Source organism: Anneissia japonica, unplaced genomic scaffold (genome assembly GCF_011630105.1).
Source record: "Anneissia japonica isolate Jap-2015-1 unplaced genomic scaffold, ASM1163010v1 scaffold287916_len461452_cov168, whole genome shotgun sequence".
Taxonomy (NCBI): Eukaryota; Metazoa; Echinodermata; class Crinoidea; order Comatulida; family Comatulidae; genus Anneissia; species Anneissia japonica.
In genome coordinates, this window is record NW_022690767.1 from 212,571 (window position 1) to 238,685 (window position 26,115).

The 26,115-nt window shown below is 31.5% G+C and overlaps 1 protein-coding gene across 2 annotated transcripts in view; it reads right to left on the reverse strand.

The window, feature by feature from the left end:
• The window catches only part of LOC117099950 (inactive phospholipase C-like protein 2), a 97,058-nt gene that overhangs the window by 8,485 nt on the left and 62,458 nt on the right, over positions 1 to 26,115 (reverse strand). The window contains exons 8-20 of one of the 2 annotated variants that reach the window (XM_033239482.1): positions 22,515 to 22,608; positions 19,488 to 19,605; positions 17,556 to 17,641; positions 16,279 to 16,399; positions 15,627 to 15,712; positions 14,530 to 14,612; positions 13,267 to 13,359; positions 11,479 to 11,578; positions 9,945 to 10,124; positions 9,319 to 9,426; positions 7,877 to 8,001; positions 3,765 to 3,849; positions 17 to 163 (exon numbers count right to left, since the gene is read on the reverse strand). In XM_033239482.1, coding sequence (XP_033095373.1) covers positions 17 to 163; positions 3,765 to 3,849; positions 7,877 to 8,001; positions 9,319 to 9,426; positions 9,945 to 10,124; positions 11,479 to 11,578; positions 13,267 to 13,359; positions 14,530 to 14,612; positions 15,627 to 15,712; positions 16,279 to 16,399; positions 17,556 to 17,641; positions 19,488 to 19,605; positions 22,515 to 22,608 — 1,426 coding nt within the window. Of the gene's footprint in view, positions 1 to 16; positions 164 to 3,764; positions 3,850 to 7,876; positions 8,002 to 9,318; positions 9,427 to 9,944; positions 10,125 to 11,478; positions 11,579 to 13,266; positions 13,360 to 14,529; positions 14,613 to 15,626; positions 15,713 to 16,278; positions 16,400 to 17,555; positions 17,642 to 19,469; positions 19,606 to 22,514; positions 22,609 to 26,115 lie in introns of both variants that reach the window. The other variant, XM_033239481.1, reaches the window with a different exon arrangement.

A 26,115-nucleotide genomic window follows, 5' to 3' on the forward strand; every position in this document is an offset into this window, starting at 1 on the left:
GGTATAATATTCTTACCTGGTTGCAAACATTCAAATGGAATGGTATATTGACCTATGAACTCATCTCCAATGTAGTCATCATCAAGGACCACAAACCGCACAAGTGCCATCTCAGGTAGTGTGACAGTGAATTCAAAACTCTCATCAAAGATGGGGTTGTAGCCTTGAGAAGCAAGAACATATATCATTGAGAATATTCTTTCCCTTTGACAAAGAAGGCACTTCTGAGAGGTCTAACTAAATGACCTTCCTCACATATTTACATGAGGTACCTCTACCCTTTACCAATTTTCCTGGTGTACACTAGGACTACGGTTTATATTCCTCCTCCAGAACCATAGACGAACGTGCCATTCAAACCAGCACCGATATTATGGCTGTAGGTTGAGGCGCCCCTGCCTTCACCACTCGGCCATTCGTCTCCCACATATACCCATCCAGCTCATTTCCATGAGATAATAATACAATAGTACACCATAAAGAATTTGCAGGAGATGGGTTAGTTTCCAGGAGAATTTTCTTTTTTTCGCGGTAGTGGGGGAGGCTGTCTACATTTCTCGGAGACTCCCGCGACTCTCTTTGTTGGCTTCTTTACAAATTCAGTATCATACATACGCATACACACACACATGCTCATTACATACATATGTTCATTGCAATAAATGCTATGCTGCTTTCCAAAAAATCATATCTGTTGCCTAATGGAAGCCAGTTGAGCACAACCGATTCTTTATTTTGTTTAGATAACATTAATTATCATTCATAAGATACAAATCTCCCTGTCAGTTTCTAACAAAATAATCTAAACATAATATTTATACGACCTAATGTGATAAGTATCTTTGATAATATGTATTATTGTCTAGCTAATGTACAATCGACTTTTCCCCTCTATGCAATTTCCTAAGGGATAAATATATGTGGTTTCATTTGATTGGAGATTATCAGCTAATGTGCTTTACATATAAATTCTGCAGGCTATCTGTTTCAGTGGCAAATGCTTCAATTCATTTTTAAAACAAAGAAAAAATAATTGTCCATAAATATAGAATGAGTATTTGTTTAGGTTTTTATGGAAGTCATAACGTTTAATTAATCTTAATTTTCATATTTAATATTTCTTCAACAAAGTATCTTATTGGATTCTGGGTATAGTGTATTGTGATCTGATTTATTTGCTTAATTTCTTAAAAGCCTTTAAGTTATACACATTGTACCATAGATTAACGACCTGGTTTTGTTCTCAACTGTAAACTTGTAAGATGGATGCTAATTGCAACACGTAGTGACAATAATGTATCATTCTCAAGCCAAACAATACTTTTGAATTCATCATGTCATGAATGATGGCAACTGTTAGATTAAAATGGAGACTCTTACAATTAAATATCATAAATAAATCAATCAACTATAGTCATCTCTCTCCATCTCCAGAATGCTTTAAAAATCATGATAAGGCCCCGTAAAAAAAATTGTTAGTTTATCACCCTATCCCAGCAAAAAAACTGATGAGGGAGGGAGTTTTTTTTTTTTTTTTTCAACCGTCCTATCGGTGTTTGCTGGTGCATTTGGTTGAATTGTTAGTTTATCACCCTATCCCAGCAAAAAAACTGATGAGGGAGGGAGTTTTTTTTTTTTTTTTTCAACCGTCCTATCGGTGTTTGCTGGTGCATTTGGTTGAGGACAAACACATAAAAAGACACAAGAACGACTCAAATTACAAAGAAAACATGTTTTTATTGTCCATTAACACATTTTCCTAAAATACAGTACAGTTTCTAAATATGAAAAAGTGAAAATTCATAAATACATCTGGCAAGGTAAAGCATATAGAAAATAAATAAAATTATTGACCCTCTTTTTACTGTACATCTCCTGTCATTGCAAGTGCATAGCTTTGGTAAGTTTATTATTGCAATATGTATTTTGAAAGAATGAAGGAAAATACATATATTGAACTTGAATGAATGTGTCTACCTTCTACTTGGGACCAAATTTTGCAACAACCTGTGAAAAAAATTACAAAAAAGTGAGAAAAAAAAACCCCATTTTATATGTTTTGAAGAGCTATAGAACTGATGTATAAACAAATGTATGTCATGACTGGATGACAAAAACAAACTTAGGCCCCCTAAGTAGGGCTAGGTCCTGTAGATCCTGCTGGGTTAGGCCTAGGCCCAATCTAGGCCCTTCTTCTAGGAAGCCAGGCTAGCCTACTCTAGCCTCCGTAGGCCTACTTGCTTGATACGTTTCGATAGTCTTGCTTCTCAAAGGACAAATAGTTTTAAATTATACCTCAACATTTACAAATCTTATTAGGCCTATACCAAACTGATTTTCTTAACATGTGTAGGCCCGTGCGACCGTTTCCAGGCCAGGCTTGGGAGACGGGGCCTAGCAGACCGCCCGCCACACTGCCACCGACCCATTCAAATACAATAGCCTAGACCTACTAGTTAGGCCTGCCTGACAAGGGTGATTCATGACAAGCACAGCTAGCAATACGTACCGTCGTAAAATCTTTTCCTATTTTTCCTCCTTCTCCAATTTCGCCCGATTTTAAAGCATTAAACAATTTATAACGGATATTTTTTGCGAACCAGCCCTTCAAAACATGATATTCCCCTCTTTGTTTGCATTACAATTAGGCCTAGAGGCATGGTTAAAAAGTTTCGGGGTCATTCATCTCACACACACAAAATATCGCGCCAGAGTAGAAAAGCTATCTTAGTGCGCATGCGCAACATGTGAAATAATCTTTAGCCTTTTCAAGTGAAAAATGACGAAAAAACGATCGTTTAAAATGAAAAAAAATGTAGTAAAAAAAAAAAAAAAAAAAAAAAAAATCGGGATTTCCCCAAAAGTGATGCGTGCGATGGTGATAAACTAATAATTTTTTTTATGGGGCCTAATCATTATTTTTATCAGCTATTTTAATCTTCCAGACTTAAATTTTGTTGTAAAGGGCAAGTGGGAAACTTCATTTTAACTGGTGCTATAAAAATAGTAAAATCTATATCAAAAATTTTAAAAGTCTTGAGAATTAAGAAAATTAACACACTCCGGAGTTTAAACAATTGCTTAATAGTCAAACAAGTTAAAATTAGTCTAACCAACTAGGCAATCTATTTTAGTAACAAGGTAACACATTAATTTAGTAACTAGGTAACCCATTTTAGTCACAGGGTATCATGGTGATGTCCTAATTAACCATCAATTATCTTCAAAGAGGAAAACCATAAATTATAGCAAGGGGGTGTCACATAGATGCCCAAATATTCTATTATAATGTTCTCTCTGCTTCCCTCGATATCAACATTTGTAAATGACATAATTAGCTTTCTGGGGGTCAAAGATCAAAGAAAAAATAAAATTGCTGTGCCCAGTAAAAAGAGCACGATTGATGTTTGTAATACAAAAAAAAAATCAAAAACAGGTTTCGCCTCGCACATTGGTAGCAGCACAGATTGCAAATGGTTAAAAGCTTGTATTTTTAAACATTTAGTTTTTAATGCCAATGTAATTGTTTTAATTGTATACATGTATACTTTGCAGCAAATCCACAAGGAAAAGTGTATTAGATCTCTGAGTATGTCACATTACTACTGTACATTATGTTTACAAAATAAAACAATACTATAGAAAAGAATTACAAATTACAAAGCCTAGGTTGCACTTTCTGTAGAAATATGAATAATACATTATTAAAAAATAATGAATTCATTGCAAAAGAAACTTTAATTACTGATGCAAACATAACCTACCATTATGCGGGACCGTCTTTGTACGATCTTCTGCACAATCTGATGGAATTCCAAATATTTCCATGAATACATATGGATCGATTGCCTATAAAAGGTAAAAAATACTTTGTAAAAAGAGTGTTCGATTAATAAAAATCACTGGGGTTCTTAATTATTAACGTAAATACCTTATCTAATGTAAATTAATTTATATAATAATATAAACAATGAGTAAATAATAATACATCATTAGATTTTATCTGAAGTTCTCCTTGCTTTCAGAACATTCATTTAATGATAGACAAATACCACAAAAATGATTAAAGTACCTTTTCAGAAAAAGAGCCACTACAGAATAATCTTAATCTAGATTGCATGCCCAATTTACTTTAACATTATGAATTATTGGGAAACTACTAAAAACTGATTTCTTAATAAATAAATAAAACTCAATGATCATTTTTCCTAATTTTATCCATGCGTCAATGTATAAAGAGCACCACTATATTATGAAAATCATTCCTATCAACTGAAATGAAACACACACATACAGTATTTATTTTTAGGTCATTACTTCTGGGTTTTTCCCTGAACCTCCAAAGCAAGTGTTCACATTCTGGCGACCACTGTCACCAATTTTACTTCCAATACAATAGTGGTATGTTTAGACAGGAAGGGATGCGCTCACACATTCCTTAGTGCTCTAAGTGAACCCTGTCGGATGTGAACTTGAGTCCCTGGCAGTGAATGTGTTACTAAGATAGGGCTATGTACATCACTTGAAATGAAATGTAACATTTTAACAAGTAATATAGATAAAATTAATCCATTGTAAAAATCAGAACAGCCAAATAAACACCTTCCTAAAATAAAGCCACAGACAAAATTGTTTAAATGCTGAAAAACATTTCGATCATTTATGGAAAATACTATTTATTATTATTACTATTTATTATTTATTTATTTATTGACTTTTTATAAGTTTAAAAGAATATGCTTCTCCTTTTTTACCGCCTAAATTGATCAGACATAGCCAAACTTAAATATTTATTTTCCCCAAAGGATATCCGTCAAGGCAAATAATAATAATAATAATATTAATATTTGTAATATTTATCGGTTGGATGCACCCACCTAACTAACAATATCGTTGCTATTAAAGATATAGTTAATGTCCAAGGAGTTAAATATACTTCCTGTAGTAACTTATAATTACTGTACTGTATGAAGTAATTACAGCTGATAACCCACATTAGAGCCAGGTACATAGTATTATGAGTTGATTATTATTTCAATGTTGTTTTGCATCTGGAGATCCCATAGGAGTGATGTTCTGCGCTGATGTGTGTTCCTAGTGATCTAGTGGTTATGATATCAGGCTAGTTATATTTTGAGGTCGTGGATTTCGATTCCCACCCAAATCACTTGTGAGAATTTTTTTCGCAAGTATTTGGTAAAGTACTCCTATGAGTCAAATATTTTTTTGGTTTTAGAAGGAAATCAATAGAAATATTAAAAATCTTGGTTCGAACATCCCCGATTTTCTTCTGAAGAGATGTAACAGAAGCTTGGTTGAAATTTTCAGTGACATAAAACATGCTTAGTAAAATATGATGCAAATGGTACTACCTATCATCTTATGTATTCCACATAAATGCAAGTGTCATGTTTAAAATATTGATTGGAATGATAACTATTTCAATTGGGTAACATCTGTTTAAAATGTCTCTCAAGTATTATTGATTTACACTGCTACTATTAATTCTGGGTTAAAAGTTTACCTTAAGTAAAACTAGCACAATGCAGATGGTTCATACTGAAACAAATCCAACAAGACTTTGAGAAAGCTAAAAGTAAATTGGAGTAGATTTTTTAGAATAGATGACAGAAACAAATTACAACAAAAGTGTGAGATAAGGAATAATATTTGTCAGGAAGAAACATATCTATGTTGAGAAGAAGCACAGCAGATAAAAAATAGATTTAAAGCTTTCTGTCTTGTTTCTGTTATTGTAGTAGCATTTCCTTCTCTACAAATTGTAACATGTTGTATTGTTACAAGAGGAAAAAAGATATGGAATAAAAACAATGATTATTGAAGAAAATAATACTAAGTGCAACTGAATGCAGATGTAAGATTAAGAAGTAAGGTGGATTAAAGAGTTGTCGAGATACCAGAACATAGAGAATTAACAATAATTTGCTTAACAATCTAAAAAAGACAACAGGAGTAGTCAAAATTTTATGTCAGAAAAAGTTTTAAAGTCAATATTCCATTACACAGTATTATTTACTAATACAGTATTATGTTTTATATACATTTTTTATAATTTTCTTCTTTTTTAATAGGGATTTTCTTCATCATTCTGTATCACACTACGCTTCCAGCGATATTGGAAAGGTCACATATTTTATCTTCGATGCTGAAGTTTCATTTACACAGACTGATTGACTTCTTTATTGCTTCGGAATAAAAACTGAACATTAAATGTAAGTGAGTTCTGCCTTATCTCTAATGTCAAAAGAGTCAAGACGTATGGATTTCAACTTGCGGTAAAATATCCATATATCAATTAATTCTGCACCGTTTCGACTTTGTATGCTTCGAACGTTTACTTGATTGATTCGTTTCCAATACTATCATGCTAAAACTCTTTTCATTAATCAGGAGTTTAAATGAACAGTTATAATATATGTGTCCATTAGACATCAGAATGAGCAAGATGAAAGCTGGAACTAAAAGATAATTAGTGCTCTTTGAGAATGAAATGTATACACTCCATCAAAGGAGATAAGAGTCAATACCGAAATTTATTTTGTTAATTGTTTAAACAACTAATGCTAATAAGTAGATGAATCTAAGACAACCTACAAAAATATATTAGATGAAAATAATTAGGTTATGTTTTAGATTGGTGGTAAAATATCATAAGTACTGGTATATGATTGGAAATTGAACTGAATTGAGATATATACTATTAGGAATAGCTATACAGTTATATCAACATGAAAACTTGTAATACTGTGAAAATTGGAAATAATATGTGCTGGTAAATTTATGACAAAAAGTAGATTACTAAATATATAATGAAAGCTCTATGGAGGTATTATAGCATTACTTCACTATAAGATCGCTATGGAAGCTCCAAACACATTGGTATTTTATCTTCACAAGTTAATGTAACTTAAACTATAAGGGTCTAGGGTTCAAACCTTTCAGTGGACTTGTTCAAGTCTTCAGAACCAACTGTACACCAAACAAGAAATATAATTGCACCATATGGAATCAACTAGAAAAATAGCTATCGATGGAGAAGACAAAAATCATAAAGAAAAAGATATATAACTCCCATTTTAAAAGACCTCTCCATTGGCTTCCTGTAAATCATTCTTCTCATTTTTAACTCTATAAATGGCTGCGCCTTCCTATCTTTCCTCTCTTGTCAACCTGCACATAACTACCCATCCAACTTGCTGTTTCTACTGCCATATACTGCTAGTTCTACGTGTTAGGCATGTTCGTACTGGTGAGCGATCTTCCAGGGGTGGCGCAAGAGGGTGTGGCGCAAGCGGGAGGGACGGGGACCAGGACCCCCATTGGGGAAAGCTGCCCCCCCCCTCATCGAGGAAAAAAAAAACCACAATTTGTCAGGGAAAAAAAAAATTTTTTTTATGTATTTTCTACATATTAGACTCCAATCGATTAAATAAGCATTTGAAACCCCTAAGTTATATTTTTCAGGGGCATCTTCCCCATGGTACAGTTTCGGCAGATTTTGAGCGACACCCGATCACGTCCACTTTTTTTGTCGGGGACCTCGAACCCCACGTCAGGCGAATCCTGGCACCACCACTGCGATCTTCCTTTTCCGTGCTCCAACACTTTGTAACTCCCTGATGGCTGATCTTAAAAATTATTGTGTCCTAAACATTTTTTTACCCAACTTTTTTTTTTTTGCAAATGATGTTTGACTTTATTTGCAACTGTTCAAATCTCCTTGTACAAGTTCGTTTTAAAATTTAATAGGCGCATTATAAATTCAAATGTCATTAATGTTATTATTATTATTATTATGATAATATTAGAAACTTTTCAATATTAGATATTTTAAAATATGAAATTCACAACTCACATCACCCTTAGAGGTCGCTTTCTTAGGTTTTGGAAACTGTCGTCCACTGATTAGCTTGATATGAAGAATTTGGGGCGATACGCCTGGAATGATGTCTCGTGAATTGGCACTGAAGTAAGAAATTTCTGTAAAAAATGATGACGCAAGATATTAATAACAAAATTAATACACAGCAGTAGCAATCCAAATAATTTTCACTTTAACATTGTCATCGTTATTCTCCCTTTTTATGATTTGATAAATCAATTACATTTTAATAATATAGTATATCTTACAGCTAATAATGATACTATTATTTTACAGCAATGATGTGACCCACTCTGTCAAACCACATTATGCTTAAATTACAAAAACAAAAAAAATGTTTTTTTATTTTTTTTTTTCCAGTGTTTACCTTTTATTGGTATTTATAAAAAAAAAAAAGGATTAGCATGTTAATCCCAAAGATTACAAATCAATTTCACCAAATTTTCAAAATGATGTTATGTTTAAATGTTGATTAATGTATGACAAGAGAAAAAAAAAACCCACTCTGCCATTACGAAAAGAATAAGCCAGAAACTGTCTAATGCATTTGTTATTTCTTGTAGTAGTTAAGATAAGCCCTCATTTATCACACCCATTAACAAAGTAAACATTCTTAAATCATTTTGTGATTGCTTGATACAAAACATGTACCCACTACATGGCTGAAGAAAATCAGCCAAAAATATTTCATTGAAACACACTTTCGACATAATCCATAAAAAAAATTCTTCCTAAAGTAGTTTTCATTATTGGTGATATCATTGGGATGTATTGTTAATTAGTATCTTGTTCATTATCACTTTATTTGCATAAAAACATCATTAAAAGTTGTACAAAAATAGAGTGGTCTATAATTATAAATGTGGCTAAAAGGAAAGACAACTTTAAAAAGGAGACATTCTTCCTCCATAAATTTTGTAGAATTGAACTTCTAAGTCCAACAAGGCTTAAAATAGCAAATTACGATAGAAAAACAGGAGGTCGTCTTATACCCACGCCATACAAATTTTAGATCTATTAAATCATGTTCACCTTGCGTGTGGATCGTCTGTAACACGCTCATTTACTACTGCAATGAAGCTACTAAATATTGGCATGAATTAAAGCAATTTTAAGTACGGAAATAAGATATTGATAAACATTTTTAAAAAAATCATAAAATGGAATTATTTTGGAAGATTAGCCTTGCATTTGGCTTCATTTTTAGCCAGCTACATGCAGTATCAAGACCATAACAATCAGAAAAATGTATGAATTTCGAGGGGTGTCGTCCTATATGCCCGACATACAAAAATCGTCGAAAAATATCCTTAAACTCAGGAGTCGTCTTACATGGGTCGCCTTATATGTGAGTATGTACGGTAGGATAAAAAGTTGGGTAATAACATATAACTAACTACCTTTACAATACATACCTTCTCTCATGATGGAAGGCTTAAGAACATAACCACATTGTCCATTCTGTTTAAACTTTCCTTCATACAGGTCCATCATGAGGCCTGGTGTTTGGTAGTTCATTGCAACTGGGGGGGGGGGGTGACAAATCGATTGTTATATATTTATAATTATTGTGATGTGTATGTTAAATAATTTTATTGAATAAGTACAGGAATACAAATTTCATGTATACTTTTTATATGTGACAATAAAATCAATCTTGAATCTTGTTATTTATAATATTGGAAACATTTAACAACAGAACAAACAAATGCTTACCATGACAAGAATTGATTGGTGTTTGATGATTATGATATTGAGGATGATGATGTGAGGTTGAGTTTTACAGTGATGATTACAATGTTGATGATTCATGATTACACAGTATGTTTATTGGATGATGTTAAAAATAGGATGATAAAGATGGAAATTATACAAATTGTGACAGATAAGAATAAAGAAGAGGATAATTAATATAATGATGATTAAATATGATATGAAAATTATGATAATGGTGAGATACTGAATGATGTCAATGATGAAGATGAATACAATAAAGATCATAATGATTATTAACTATTAGCAACCATAACCTCTGACCTACCGATTTGACACCCACAATTCCACATATCCTGGGGGTTCAGGTTACTTGAGTCCACACGATGTGCATTGGGATACACTCGAGTTAAAAGCCGTTTATTGTGATTCACAAAATCTTCAGCACACATGTTTGCAAACTTTGATGCCACCCCTTCTGTTAACGAGCAGATTTCATAAAACTTTTCTACAAAAAATTAAAAATAAAAAAAATATTTTTCACAAAATGTAGAGATATTGTGGGTATATAAATGAGAGAAAAAATACAGTAAAGTAAATATACTATAACTACAAAAAATAGAAATTTATGAGTTAGTTGAGAGTACAGGTTTAAATACTTTTTTAGGAGCAGTAGGAGCAATGCAGTTCTGCTTCTCAACCTTGCGGTCGGAGGTTAAATCCCTTGCTGTGCATTTCGCTTACTGTATGTCCTAATAGAAAAGGCACATTACCTACAGTTGTCTCTCTCCCACCAAGGCAATTTAACAGAAGGACGCACATCTCGGGACATCAAAGGTTATAAATCTGGCATCGACATTCTAGACACACGTGCGTCCCTACACGCTGAACGTCACAAAAACCATAGCAACCAGACCATAAACCGTCAGCGTACGTGACAAATTACCCATGCGCGTGTTAGTTGCCATGATAATTGCGCGTCGTGCGGTGATTACAAAGTTAAAAAGGCCTAATGATATTTTACACTAACATTAGACTGAAATTATATTCTTCATTTCAACATTAATTTTAATATTGTGGTGTATTGTCGTTCATGAGACTCACTTTGCAGAAAAAATTAATAAATGTTCTGTATCTACATCTAAATGTTCGTTTTGTGTAAATTTTCAATTGCTATAACTTTTCATTTTCTTGGTCAATTTTCACCAATCAAATTGCAGTTTATAGAAGCATTTAACAAGCTCGCAGTCAAAAGAAATCAGATGTAACAGACATTGCGAAGTACCAAAAATTAATAAAATAGTAACTAACACCATAAAATGTATGGCACGCATAGACTAATAATTGATGGCTGTACTCGCAACTAGTATCGGATTGTCGATGCCACAGTAAAGATCAAAGAACTGTACGCACGCGCTATGTTCGAGAGTGGAGATGTGCCTCCTTCTGTTTAATTACCTTGCTCCCACCAGAACTACAAGTGGGTACCTAGTAGGTTCAAAAACAAAATGCGCTAATTACAGCTGCAACATTATGGAGTTCACCCCCAGGGACTTGTGTACACCGGGCCTACGGTTAGTCTTTATCCGAGAAGCTTGTTCCAACTCTGGAACCATAGGCGAACATGCCATTCGAACCAGCGCCAATATTATGGCTGTAGTTTGCGGTGCCCCTCCCTTCAAACGCTCGGCCATTCGACATGCCTAAGCTACTGAAAGACATGTAGTAATCCCTAGAGAAGCCTTACATTTTTTTACAGACTATAAATTACCAATGAATTTATCATTGCTAGAGGAGCATCACTGATTGTTAGAGACATCAGACATTAGTTTAGTCAGATGTAGATGTTTTCTGTTACTCACGGTTCTTTAGTGATTCTTGAAAGTCCTGGAATCTTACTGATTTGCATAAACACACTAAATCTGACAACTCCTTGATCAGCACTTGCTTTTTGTGCCCATCCTGTTTTTGAAGAATATATATAAAAATATTATAAGATGAATGTGAGAAAATTACAGTTTATAACACAAACTACACCACTGTCTTGACATTATGAACATAAATAAATGACACAATAAAAAAAAAAGGAATGATTTTGTGCAGGGCACTTAAGCAGGGAAGATCATGGTGAAGAGAGTTGATAGAGAGGCCTCCAGGTAAATCCATTGCACAGGACTGCATATAGTCTGGTCCAAATTTCAAAGAAAGACTGATAGGTATTTTGGCTTGTTAAATCTTGGGAGAATTTGTTTTTTTTTACTTTTTACTACATATCAACAAAACAAACAACTAAAATGAAATACAATGAATACACTTGTGGCAAAGACAAGCCAAACCAGTCACTCATCGCAAATCCTGTTTCAGAGATAATGGCCAAAATATGCTGGAAAGTCAACATTTTTTTAATCTATTTTATTGCACTAAACTAACATTTATTTATCTATATATCATGCTATGCTGATATTTCCTCTATTTTCAAATTTAAAACAATAATTTTTAACGATTTGGTGATGGTTTCTGCCTGAGAAATACCTAAAACCATAAACCTTGAAGGCTAATTTCTCAAATATTGTTCTTTAAACAGATGTATGCTTTAACTCCTGTAACTGCATAAAAAAATGTCGGATTTAGATGATTCTTTTACCATTTTATAGCTCTCATTTTACTGTTTAATCCTGTCTTGATAAATACAAATCGACTGTTTTGGCTTGCCGTTGCCACATTTTAATAATTATTCCTTTTAAATCACTAATTAAACAGATGAGACAATGATAATGTAACACAAACTTCCATATTTCATAAACAACTTAAAAGCCCTTTGACTTTGCCAGTGAAGTGAGCTATAAGATTAATATTATATATAGTATAAATGTAAAAAAAGTACGATAAAAAACACTCTAGGTTAGCCTGTCCTTGTGATCCCACAGTTCACTTTAAATCATTATATATCTGCAGCAGCATCTCATTACAGTAACCTGAAATTCAGCAGGTGCTTTTTGTCTACCTATGAACATCATGAAGGTTAAAAGGTTATAAAAAATGTCCCTCAAAAGGTAATTGACTACGTACATAAATGATAGATGGCCGGTAGCCAGACTAAGTTTTATTGATTACTTACTGGTGGAAACGTCATAAATAAATTGACAAGTTCTCATTAGAAATAGCTTTCAAGCAGTTTTACTGCTGAAATGGACTAAAAGAATCTGCATGTCTTATGAACATTAAGACAACTGCTCTCAGCATCCATATAAGGACACACAATAACAAAGTACTGCAGATCGGTATGCAAATGAAGGACATTAGATAAAGATCTTGATTAGCTGTCTCCAAAATATACCATCTATTTCATTTAATTTTCTTAGTTATAACAAGAGTTTCCATTACACATTGAAAAAAGATATTCTTAATTCTTCATCGGTATTATCATCATTACGAATAATGCTCATTAAAAAGTCTAACTGTCTGTATGAGCAACGTATTTATCAACCTTATGTCCAAGATATATATTCTATGTACAATGTAGAACACTAAAGGATACACAGTTTCTGAGGTACTCAGCTTTCAGCGCCTATTTATAGAAACTCCACGTAAACTGAGATAATGTTGAAGCACTATACAAAACCTAAGCTGACAATGTATCAATTTACTACCTTCTTAATGTGTTTCCTGCCACTATCAGCGCCCTCGTCTTCATCTGTAACTTCACCTTCATCTTGCATAACATTTTGACCTAATTTTTTGCCCTGGAATGAAATATTCTATGTATTATTAATATGTTTACACATTTAGTTGAAAAGTGGAGAGGGGAATAAACGAAGTGAGGCTGTTTGTAAATTGTTTTGAGTTTTTAAGCTATTTATAAAAAATACAGCTGCTATAATGTGTGCAAAATTGAAAGTTAAAAATTGATGTAAAATAATTTATTTAATTATTTAATAAACTAAACTAGAATAGGAATGTGTTGGAATCAGTAAAATAATTGGAACAAAATGACATTACAAAAAACCAAGGTTAAATCTCAGTGAATTTCATCACCAATAGCTATAAATTCAATTAAATTCAAGTGTATAAGTTATTTGAGCCACAGGCAATTATCCACAAATAAAAGCAAAAGGAAATGTATATGCATACATTTAACAAACCACTTTATAAAATAGAAATGGATAAATACACAGTAGTTGGCCAAATAGTGTCTAAGTAGTCTGAAATTGTGAGGGCATTTTTTAAATAAATTTAATCGAAGGATCTAGAAGAAAAGGAATAGTGAATGATTGCAAATATAGTTGAGTCAAATATTTAGAGTAAATAGTTAAATCCAGTGACACTATAGTAGATTCACTTTGTAATTATTGTATTTTACTGCATTTGATCATTGTTTTGTATTCTTACTGTCAATTCTATATTTTAATTCAAATACTGAATTTCCTTTTTTGGAGCAATAAAGTTTACCTTATCTTATCTTAGTTAACATCTATTACTTATCACTGTGTTCATTTCTCCAGATATGACCAACTTTATTCCAACATAAAGTTCTTAAAATTTATCAGACCGCAGACTTTCTCTTGGAGTCAAAAACATAAATGAACTTTGATATTACATAATTATACATTCCTAAATAAAAAAAAATTAATTGTAGGAAAGAAGTAATTTCATCAGATCTGAGTATTAAAAACCAATATTAACATAAAATATTTTCGCATTTTGCATTTATAACCAAGCAATTTTGTGTCAAAGTTAGCCAAATTATAAACATTTTTCATGGCAATATGACGTCTAATCTAACATCATTATGACATAACCTCGAAAAGACACATCGAGTAATTAAGGCGAAATCATCTCATAGAAGAAGATGCATAAAGTGGTAGTAGTGCAAATGTGGTAAATGCGTAAAGTGCACGTCTGATTCGATTTACCTTGATGAGTATTTTGCCCTTGAGTTCCTCAGGTGACAACAAGTATAAAGAGTCTTCATCTGGTGATGATGTGTACAATTTATCTTTGGAGAAATCAAATTGATCAAAGCAGATGACTACCACAAGGCTGCGTAACATCTTATGTTAATATCATATTGTTTATGCTTCAGTGTTAATGTTTGACTTTTAATGTCTTAATCAATGTTAATGTGTAAGTGTTAATGTACGTCACATTGTTTACGTCTCGCTTTTAATGCATTGTCACATTAAATTTTTTTCCCAACCATTATTACTACCATAATGACGGCAATGTGTCTTCTGAAGAAGCTACTACAAAAGTAACAGTAATCATGAGTAGCACCAACATCGTCATCTTCAATCTCAAACACAATCAGTATATTAGTCATTATCATTTATGAATCATTATAAACAACCTTATTATTATTATCCTCAACATTATTACCATCATCAACATTATAATCATCATCAACATTATTATCATCATATTTCCATTTTGAAGAAATAAAATTGAGCCTGAAACTGAACATAACATTTCATTTCATTTAATTTAGTTTTATCTTTTTTAAAAACGAAAAGAACAGACTATTAGATATTTGTCCGACAGACCCAATAAAGTTTGATTAGACTTAATCTGACTTAAAATAGACATTGGAAGTGATTAGTTTTATTAGACATTTATGCATGTTTCAAATTTATTCCACCTATTTAAATATAACAGTACATATAAAATTTGCTTAAATTTTAGGATATAGATGTTAATGGTAGGCAGTGCTACAGGCATTGTAGTCATTTATAGACTACGTTAATCAAAGGCTTAGCAAGTGAAATGTTCAACATGTGCCATTAATTTAACGCTAGCATAAGTATTTGTGCGAAATTTAGAAATTCATAACAATAATTATCAACATCATTATCATCGTCAATATAACATCTTCGTTTTCATCAACACTTAGCTTATAATTAATTGATAATCTTCATTTTGAAATTTCAGTAGTTAAGCAGAGCTGTGCTTGAATACCAACATAATTATATATGAATTATCGTTATCATCATCATCATTAAACTTTTGGAGTTACCTTGTAAAATATTCTTCATATGTTGAACCATAACAGTCTGTTGATCAACACTACAATGGTTTTCTATCGATAATATCAAGGGATACCTAAAAATAATATATATAAAAAATATAATATATATAATTAAAACATCATTCTACATAAATCATTCCTTTGTCAGTACCAGTATTAATTTTAATTGCATTAGTTTAAACTATGAATTAGGAGTAAAAAGTAATTTCCGAGTAGTGCTTATATCAACTTTAAGGAAATTTAATAAATAAATGTCTTCAGGAGCTTTTTTTACAGACATGCATGATTTTTAGTTATTCTAATTAGCTTGTATTAGATTTATCAAGGCCCCTGTAAAAAGCCATGTTCAGAGTTTCATCATTGTTAAAAATGGACTTAATAGACTGTCAGATATTTGTCTGACAAACCCAATAAAGTTTCATCTGACTTTGATGAAGTAGTGCATTGTCTGACTTACAATAGACATTGGAGTGATTTGTTTGATTAGACATTTATGTATGTTTCATAGGAATCTAAGAAATAAATAAGAATATTACATGGGTACATAGAGTGCATCTCAGCCAATCATATGGATGAAACACAGAGGATGTTTATATTTTAACATGCCAAAGGATTACTGAATAAATAGTTACTGGCTTACTCTGAGGTTTCAAACGCATGCTGGTTGATTGATTCAATTACTGATTTGAAAGAAATCTTTGACGTTAAGGTGTGTCCATGGTAGATGATGGGTTCCCCATTCGCACCGTCCCAACAATCCACTGTAAATCAGAAACCACCAAAACACATGAAACAAGTTTCTTAAAATCACTGTAAATACTAAACATGTCAGAAATATCTAACAATGTAACTATTATTAAAATCTCATTTTATAATAATTATATAAAACAAAATCATCTTCTTATAGGGGTCCATACACAAATACATACTCTCTTGGTTGGTTTAGTTTAAAAAAACTCAATGAAATGATTTTTCTGTATAGTAGTGAAAGGGTTGGTAAGAACAGGACCACAATGTGAATGCCCCTTTCTTGAAACAACATCAAAACATTAAATAAAACAAGTTTCTTAATATCACTCTAAATATACTATAGAAACATATCAAAAATATCTTACAATGTGGCTGTTATTAAAATATCATTTTGTAATATCCCAGTAGTAAATACATACAATACATTTAATACTGATACCCTTCAATTGGAGACCGCTCTAATTCCAAGACCCCTCTATGAATTTGGGACCACTTTTTTAAAGAACCAAACAACAATCTCCACACCTTTAACGCAAATCTAACCCTTCAATTGGAGATTGAACCCCAAGACCACCCCAAATTTTCAGGTCCCAAACGTGGTCTCGAATTGGAAGGCTAACAGTAAACTAGACTTGGATACATTCTATAAACTAGGAGCAAAGTATTCTAAATACCCTGTTTACATAGTATCAAATACATATTGAAAATAATAGCTTCATATACACAGATCTAATTACAGTAATAATTGATCTACTGCAGATGCCATAGTTGGGGCATCCAGTAGGAGATCCTCATTCATCATCTCATACAATTATTTAAATATCGAAATTGTACGCATGTATAGTATTTTTTTGTTGTAATCTATTTTAAAGAGTTCATGCCACAGCATGGACATGATGTGCAGGGGTGGGGGAATCCCCAAGAAGGCTGGCAGCTAAGGCAATCATATTCCTAGTTTTTAGTATTAAGCATTTATTATTTGAACCATAATATTTTGTGCTTCGTAAGTGTTTGTTGCCAAGAAAACAAATTTCATGTTGTAGTATAAGATGACGAAATGAATCAAATCTGAATCTGGACATAGTGAGCTCTCTTGTATTATTTAATGGTTTTGTAAAATAATTGTAATAGTAGATTCTATAAGCCGATAATGTATTTGATACTTACATTCTACCCATCTACATCCTTTCTTCAAGACTCTAGCATAGGCTTCTATACTGGAAGGACCCTTAAGTTGGTCTTCAGTGAGATAACTAAATAAAACACAAACAAAAGCAGGCATGATGATTGTTTCCATAAAACGTTTGGATAGGAATTTGAGTATTAAACACATCTGTATCATCTCTATATTCTGTACAATTGCCATCAATGCCATAGCTAGCTATTAGGACAGTTGCAACAGTCCCACACAATTTTTCTATTGAGTCCACAAAGAATGGGTCCACATTTTAAAAATGGGTCCAGATTTCTCATATATTGTGTAAAATGAGTCTACTTTTAAGAAAATGAGTCCAGATTTCTCAAATATTTTTTTACAGACAACCCTATTTTGTTATCATAATTTGCTATTTTAAGCCTCATCATACGCGAGTATATATAGTACTCTTAATGTTTTGATGAAGTAGAATAAAAAAAGTTTAAGCATTGACCTTCTTCCTACATCACATTTTCCTTGTTATTGATTTTGATTCATGTTAAATTTAATGTGTATTTTAATAAATTTATATAAATTGATTCCAACGTAAGCATCTTTACAATTTGCTTTACATTGTGAAAAGCAATTTGTTGTAATCAGTGTTTCTGAATTAATGAATAGTAAAAATATTCTATCCACATAGAGTCTTTGTTATTAACTACATAGCAGCTAGTAGAAATAAATGATATTAATACTAATGTTTCTTGTTATAGATTTCTGATTATATAATTTAATGTGTATTTAAATTTAAATTGATTTCAAAATAAGCGTCTTTACAATTTCTTTTACTCTGAAGAGCATTTTTTAAATAATCAATGTTTTTGAATTAAGAGTAGTAAACTTATTCTATACACATAGAGAGTTATTATGTTATAACATAACAATTCTCTATGTGCTACTAGCAGATAGTAGAAATAAATGATATTAATACTGCTATGCTGTTAAAATTAGGGTAGCGATAGTTTTAATAACCACACCATGTTGATAATAGTAATTACCATACTGCATAACCATGTATGGTCATCACTCAATCTTTTCACCATCATCACCATCAACAAAAATACCAGATTTACAATATTAGTGTAATGGTATTTGGTGTTTAGTAGTGACATCAAAATGATAAGAATATATGACCACTCTGCAACTTTGCACAATCAATGATCATAGTGATATAATAAGATCAGGTGAAATGATAGATTTCATCAGTGTAGTATATCTAGTAGTAATATCAGGTAAAACGTGACCATAGTGAAACATCATGAGCGTGATGGTATTTATTTCATAGTGATACAGTAGTGGCAAGTAACAGACATATATTGACTATGGTGATAGTAGGCCTACAATAGAGATATCAGAGATAGAAATGCTAATAACATACCAATGAACACACTTTAGAAGATTAAAGTGATATGTACCATAAAAATGAGATAGTATTGATATCAAAAGTATGGATCATAGTTAAAATAGTGACAACTATACTAAAGGAGATAGTACTGTAGATGCTACCCATCAGTGTGATGGTATTAATATCTGCATGCAAGTATTCTTTTTTTTTTCATTAAAAAATTTAATATTTATCTTTGTGAAGAATATTCCAGAAAGAAGATTAATGATCATGGTGATGCAGCTAAGTGAATGTTGTGGGAAAATAGAAATTTCTGATTGCATGAAAGCGTATATGCAACTGGTCGGTAATTAGGAAAACTAACACCAAAATATCAAGAAGATCCTTAAAGAAATCTACATCCCATTTCACACATATTTTTGTTTCTTTGTCCTTGTTATTTTTAAAACTTATTTTTTTGTGCAACAGGAGCTGACCAAAGCATGCATCAGGAGGAGGGTCAGCGGAAGGGGAAGAGGGCGTGATATCTTCCACTACCTGCCTTTGAGATGACACGTACGTGTTATGTGAAGCAGCGATGAAGTAATGTGACAACGGTTGTGTCATGTCCTGACAAACACTCTTGTGATTATGGTCCATTATTTCACATTGCTCCGAAATCAAATATCGTGTAAAACCTAAAATAAACCAAATAAAAATGTTATTGCATAATAATAATTATTGAATGAGAGTGTAAATAAATAAATAAATAAATAAAAAAATAAATAAATCAATCTAAAGTTGAATATATCTGTATGTTTAACATTTTTGGAAATTTTTATTTTATTATGCAGTTAATAAGATATGAAGATTAGGGTTGATTAAATTGTATGCAACAAAAAGGTTATAAACAAATTGTGATTATGGAATCATTTAAAATATTTGTACATAATTATATATGGGAAAATCTGGTTATATGAATGGCAACATAATACTAAACATTTTTGGAAATTTATATTTTATTATGAAGTTAATAAGATATAAGATTAGGGTTGATTAAAATATATGCAACAAAAAGGTTATAAACAAATTGTGATTATGGAATCATTTAAAATATTTGTACATAATTATGTAAAAATCTGGTTAAAAGAATGGCAACATAATACACAAGCAACGTGTTTCAAAACTTGTTTGTACCTCAAATGTTTCAGATATGCTGTACAGCGGTGGTGCCAGAAATTTCCCGACAAGGAGTCTGAGATGTCCGACGGAGGGGTCCCAGCCAAGGGGACGACAGAGCCTCGGTCAACGACCCAGAATAAAAACTTTATTGTAGGGTTCACGGGGAGAGTTTTATAGCTTAATGTCCTTTTTGACCACAATATTAGAGATATGTAATCTAAATAACCTTATTTAGAAAGGCTATTTTTTTTTTTCCATTTTTGATCTGACGACCTAGTCGTTATACGTCAAACGACAGAGGGTCCAGGCCAACACTGATGCTGTACTCAATATATATTAGGTATTGTTTTTATTATTTACTTAATGTTAGATAAACCTAAGAAACCTTAAAGGCAATAAAACATATATTCTTATAGTTTACATTTATAAATAATAATACAGATATACTAATAAGCAACTGTTCATTAAAAGAAAATGTATTATGCCAAGAAATAAGACAATGATTAAAAAAAATTAACCTTCATAAAAAGGTATCATGGTAAGATAAAAAGCCTCAATTATGGGTCATAAAAATGAAACAAAAAAATCTAAAATTAAGAAGTTCAAAATTACAAAACGAAAAAGAACAAGCATAGTTAATAAGCAACATGAACTATATCTATCTAGTTTCTATTTGGAATTGAAAAACCGTTCTATTAGATATTTTTTGACGTATAATTGGACTAAATTATATAAATTTTCTGCCTTATATTTTAAGAGTCACCACACACAGACTCAAGTACAAGTGTTTATCAATATTTTTTTATGAAACATCAATAATTGTTAAAAAAAATGAAACGATGTGTTCGATGACTATTATTCTGATATGCGTGTGTATGTAGACAAAAAAGATAGATGATAATGTTAAATTAGTTACAACTATTCTGCCTTTTTATCGTATAGCAGCTTAATTGCTTCTTTTCAAGACGAAATGTGTGTAATCATGAGAAAGTATAAATCACCTACAGTAGAAGAAAATGTGTATGCTAGTAACGCCAAACACCAGAAATTCGAAGTAGGCAATAGCATGGAACAATTTTAGGAAAACCAGGCTTAAATTCAAATCACTCTCTTCTAATTTTTTTTTTATTTTATTTTTTTTACATTTTTTTTCATTCTGGTATATGGTAAAATACAAAAAGCAGAACCAGTCTGACATTATTGTAGTACAAAAATTCAAGATTACAAACAACAAAAAAATTCAAATACATTCAAAAACACCCGATTACAAACACCATTATCATTAATAAATATTCAAAATAATAAAAATACAATTCATTAACCTATAAATTAATTAGACTACAATATATATAAATTCTTACAGTATAAAAGTTTATATTTACAACCACTGTAAAAAAATAAGCTACTTAATTATTATTTAGTTCAATATCATTATTCATTATTGCAATTATTATTAAAATATATTAACTATTAATTTATTAACTATACACTTATTATTTTATTGAGTTTTTATCTTCATTACTTTTTCAAATTCAATGTATAGTTAATATACAGCATTAATATTAAATAATAATAATAATAATAATAATAATAATAATAATAATAATAATAATAATAATAATAATAATAATAAACGGTACACTTTAGCGCATAATGTTAAGCCCTCTATGCACTTCACATTATCATTACCCAATTTGGATTACCTCATCGGATTAAATGCCTGTGGAACACAAACTCAACCTCCATGAGGGACTATTCCATAATGTTGAAACAGCTACATCAGCGCATTTTGGCATTTAACTCTACAAGGTACCCACTTATACTCCTGGGTGGAGAGAAGCAATGTAGATAAAGNNNAAAAGGGGGAGGGGGGGGGGGGGGAGGGGGGTGGGTGGGGGATATAGATTTAACTGAATTCTAGTTACTGTTGGCTATATTTTTCATTTTCTTTCTTGATACCACCACAAAAATTGTCATCTTCAATATGGGAATTAAATTGAAAGAACCCATCCCATTGCAATGAGCTAACAAATGCTCACATAAAAAAAACCTGCTTAAAGTGATAAATTACCATAATTTCCTTGCAGTTCTATCCACTTTGGCCAGAAAAATTAAGATTCATTAATTTTTCTCTCACTTTGACAGTCTCAATAAAATGCTTAATCAAATGATGAACAACATCTTCTGATAATCCCAATCTAATCTTACATGAATGGTTTACCTTAAGCAATCTTATTTCAATCAATTTAGTTCAATATCTTCCACTTACAAACACCAACCGACTGAACAGCCACAATGATTAAACCACGATCACACTCATTAAGGCTGACAAACAATATTTATCGGCAAAAAACAGAGTGATAAATTCTCCGTATATATCAACTATAAAAGAATATAAATTAGATGCTATCAAAATTAATCTCACCGTCAATTCCTAGGTATCCATTTCTCTTTCCCTCGTCTGTCAACTCATATTCTTGAATCAAAGCCAAGCATGTTTCTCTTGACAAACCAGTCATCTATAAAGAACATTTAACATAATGTAAATGTAAATATAGACTATAGGGAAAAGTTAATTGTTTCTAATGTACCATTCAATGATACATTCTACTGTAATAAATATTTTAAAATGTATCAGTATTTGATTTGAAAGAAGAAAAATGAAAGTACTACACTCCAACATGGTGACGGCATCATAATTGATGATGATAAATAATGGTCATGATGATGATGATATTAGTGGTGATGATGGTGATAATGATGACTATGATAATACTGATGATGATGATTATAATACTTTATTTTTTCATGGATACACTTGATTCACCCAATAATGATGATGATGGTGATGATAAGATGAGATTGATTGATTGATTGATCGATCGATCAATCTATTTATTTATTTTTTCTTTCTTTCTTTATACTGAATATACACTTTCAATACATAGTACTGATTTCCAAAATGGTTCTTAACTACAAACATTTCAAAAGCAGTATACACATTGCAACAAAAAAGGTCAAAAACTGAACTACAAACCCAATATGATGATGATGGTGATGATAAGATGAGATTGATGATGATGATGATGATTTATTTATTTATTTATTCTTTCTTTATACTGAATATACACTTTCAATACATAGTACTGATTTCCAAAGTGGTTCAGTTCTTAACTACAAACATTTCAAAAGCAGATATACACATTGCAACAAAAAAAAAATCAAAAATTTAACTAAGAAATTTTAAAAAAAGAGATTTAAAAGGAACATTGAAAGAAACTTAAGAAAATAAAATATTTAAATAATTAATATGGATATGCAAGGTAGGAGAAAATCAGGTTAAATTAAGATGGTATTATTGAGGATTTGAAATAGAATGCTTAAAATTTGAAAGTGTCATAGATTTAAGGTTGGTTTTAGTATGATCCGGGAGTTGATTCCATAATTTAGTAGATCAGTATACAAAAGTTCTTTTACCTTGCATATTATTCTAGTAAGTGTATTTTTACTTTGACTGCGAGTACAATGCGTTAATGCAATAATTAAAAACAAAATTTTTCGATAAATATGATGGAGCATGACCATTTAAACATTTGAAAATCACTATGAGCAATTGTTCGTCCCATTTATCACTGAGTGTGCTCCACCCTAATGAAGTTCAAATATTTACAAACTGGTGTATGTCTGCAGAAAGTAAAATTCTCCCTAATCTAGCTGTATAAAAGTACTTTAAGAGAATTTGAAAGTTTAATATTACAGTTGGACCAAACACAATTACAGTATTCAAAAAGAGACATAACATCTTAAGATTATTATGGGGTAAAAAATATTTAACACGGCGGATAACACCAATGCATTTAGAGATGTTACCAGTTAATTTTTTAATATGTTCAGACCATGTTAATTTAGAATCAAACAAAACTAGAAGATATTTGAATAAATCAACTCTGTCAATAGTCATGCCATTATAAAATAATGAAATATTTGAAAATTTAGGTAAAATTGCATTAGTTCCAAAAATCATAAGTTTAATTTCTTATATTTAGTGTAAGTTTTTTTATCAAACCATTCAGCAACTTTGATTAAATTTGAATTTAGATCGGAAGAATTGCATAAAATGGTAATCGTCTGCATACATTACACATTTACATTGAGTGACATTTGGTAGGGAATTAACATAGATAATAAGTAACAATGGGCCTAAAATGGACCCTTGGGGAATACCAATGTTAATTTTCATTGGATCAGATAGGGTTGAATTAATTTGAACAATTTGAGACCTATTATTAAGATAAGAAATGAACCAATTTAGGGCAGATTCCTGAATTCCAAGTTATTAAGTTTTGATATGAGGATTTTGTGATCAATTGTGTCAAAGGCCTTTTTCAAATCTATGAAGATGGCTGCAGTTGCTTTACCTTCATTTAAATTATTGAGAATGTAATCTGACACATCAATAAGGATAGTACTTGTTGAATGGTTTTTCCTAAAGCCAGATTGAGATTCATTCAAAATATTAACTCTTTTGAAATAATCCAACTGTTTTGTGTACAGCACGTTCAATGATCTTAGTTACTATTAAATGGTTGGATGGATATAGGTCTGTAATTGTTTGGATGGGCTTTGTCACCCTCTTTGTAAATAGGAGTGACCTTTGCTTGATGATTATGATGATGAAGATATAAATGGTGATGACTATGAGGATATAATGATAAGGATAATGATGATGTGGACGATGATCATGATGGTAATTATGATAATAATTAGGATGATGGTGATGATTATCTGGTCTATATATCTATACTAGATGAGTACCCGCCCTTTGGACACATTTGTGCGCTAGTTGTTATCATGACCATAGCACTGTGATTTCATCTCATGAAATATTATACGGACTACAACAGAAATTTAAACAAATAAAATATCCATGTATAACAGTTATACAGCAATTTGTAAGAAAGACTGAAGGATATATTAGTGTACCTGACATGAATTTAAAGGCTGAACACTGCCAAGTTTAATTTATTTATATTTGTAAAAATTACTTTTTGGCAATCCCATCACATCAACTGTTCTCTCTGTGCTTTGAGGCAATTGGTTTCTGTAATCAGGTATATATTTTTATGGAAAACGGTCATTAGTCTGTAGTCTAACCTCTTTAATACCTCCAGAGGAAGGGGTGCTTGATTTCAGACTGTACCATAAAAAGGCCCATAAGCAGGGTGCAGAGGGTGTGGATGCACCCATTCCCCCCCCCCCTCCACCAATTCCAAAGGGTCCACTTTTTGATACATATTTTCACTAAAATCATTCCTAATTATTGCAAAATGCTATAGTATGCCTTGCATTAAATTTGCCAGCTCTTCTAACCGTTTATTTTTAACAACTGTGGTATGAAGTTTGTAGGAAATTGATTAGCTCCCGGTAGTTGCCTGTATGAACAAACTTATCTGTATTAATACAGATGTAAATAACACAAAACATCTTCAGGTCAATAAAACGGCCAAATAAAAGAAAATTTAATTAGAATATTCACAAATAGTTTCAGAAATCTATTGTGACATCAACAAACATGATGTTTGGACACGTGATCCGTCAGAAACGTTGATGATGTATTATTACGCATTCGTTCGATGGAATGAGGAAATTATTGTAGAATTTTTTTGTAATGATTGTAAATTATATCAATACAAAATGAGAACATTATCTAAATATTGGAAATGACGTTTTAACCCATATCTGTGACAAGATATTGAAGAAGCGCAAGAGGTTTAGAGGTACTTTTAAGGTATATAGTGTTAGGTTACTTCTTAAATAGACTGGGGAGAAACGATGAGTGAGTGAAGCCTAATTCAGATTTTTTTTAATTAATATTTAATAAATTACATGAGTTTTGGAAACAACAGTTAAAAACATGGCCAGTACCAATATATATATATATATAGATAGATAGATAGATAGATAGATAGATAGATAGATTTTGTAGTGTTATATAGCCTGTGGAATTGCCAAAGAATCCTACAAAA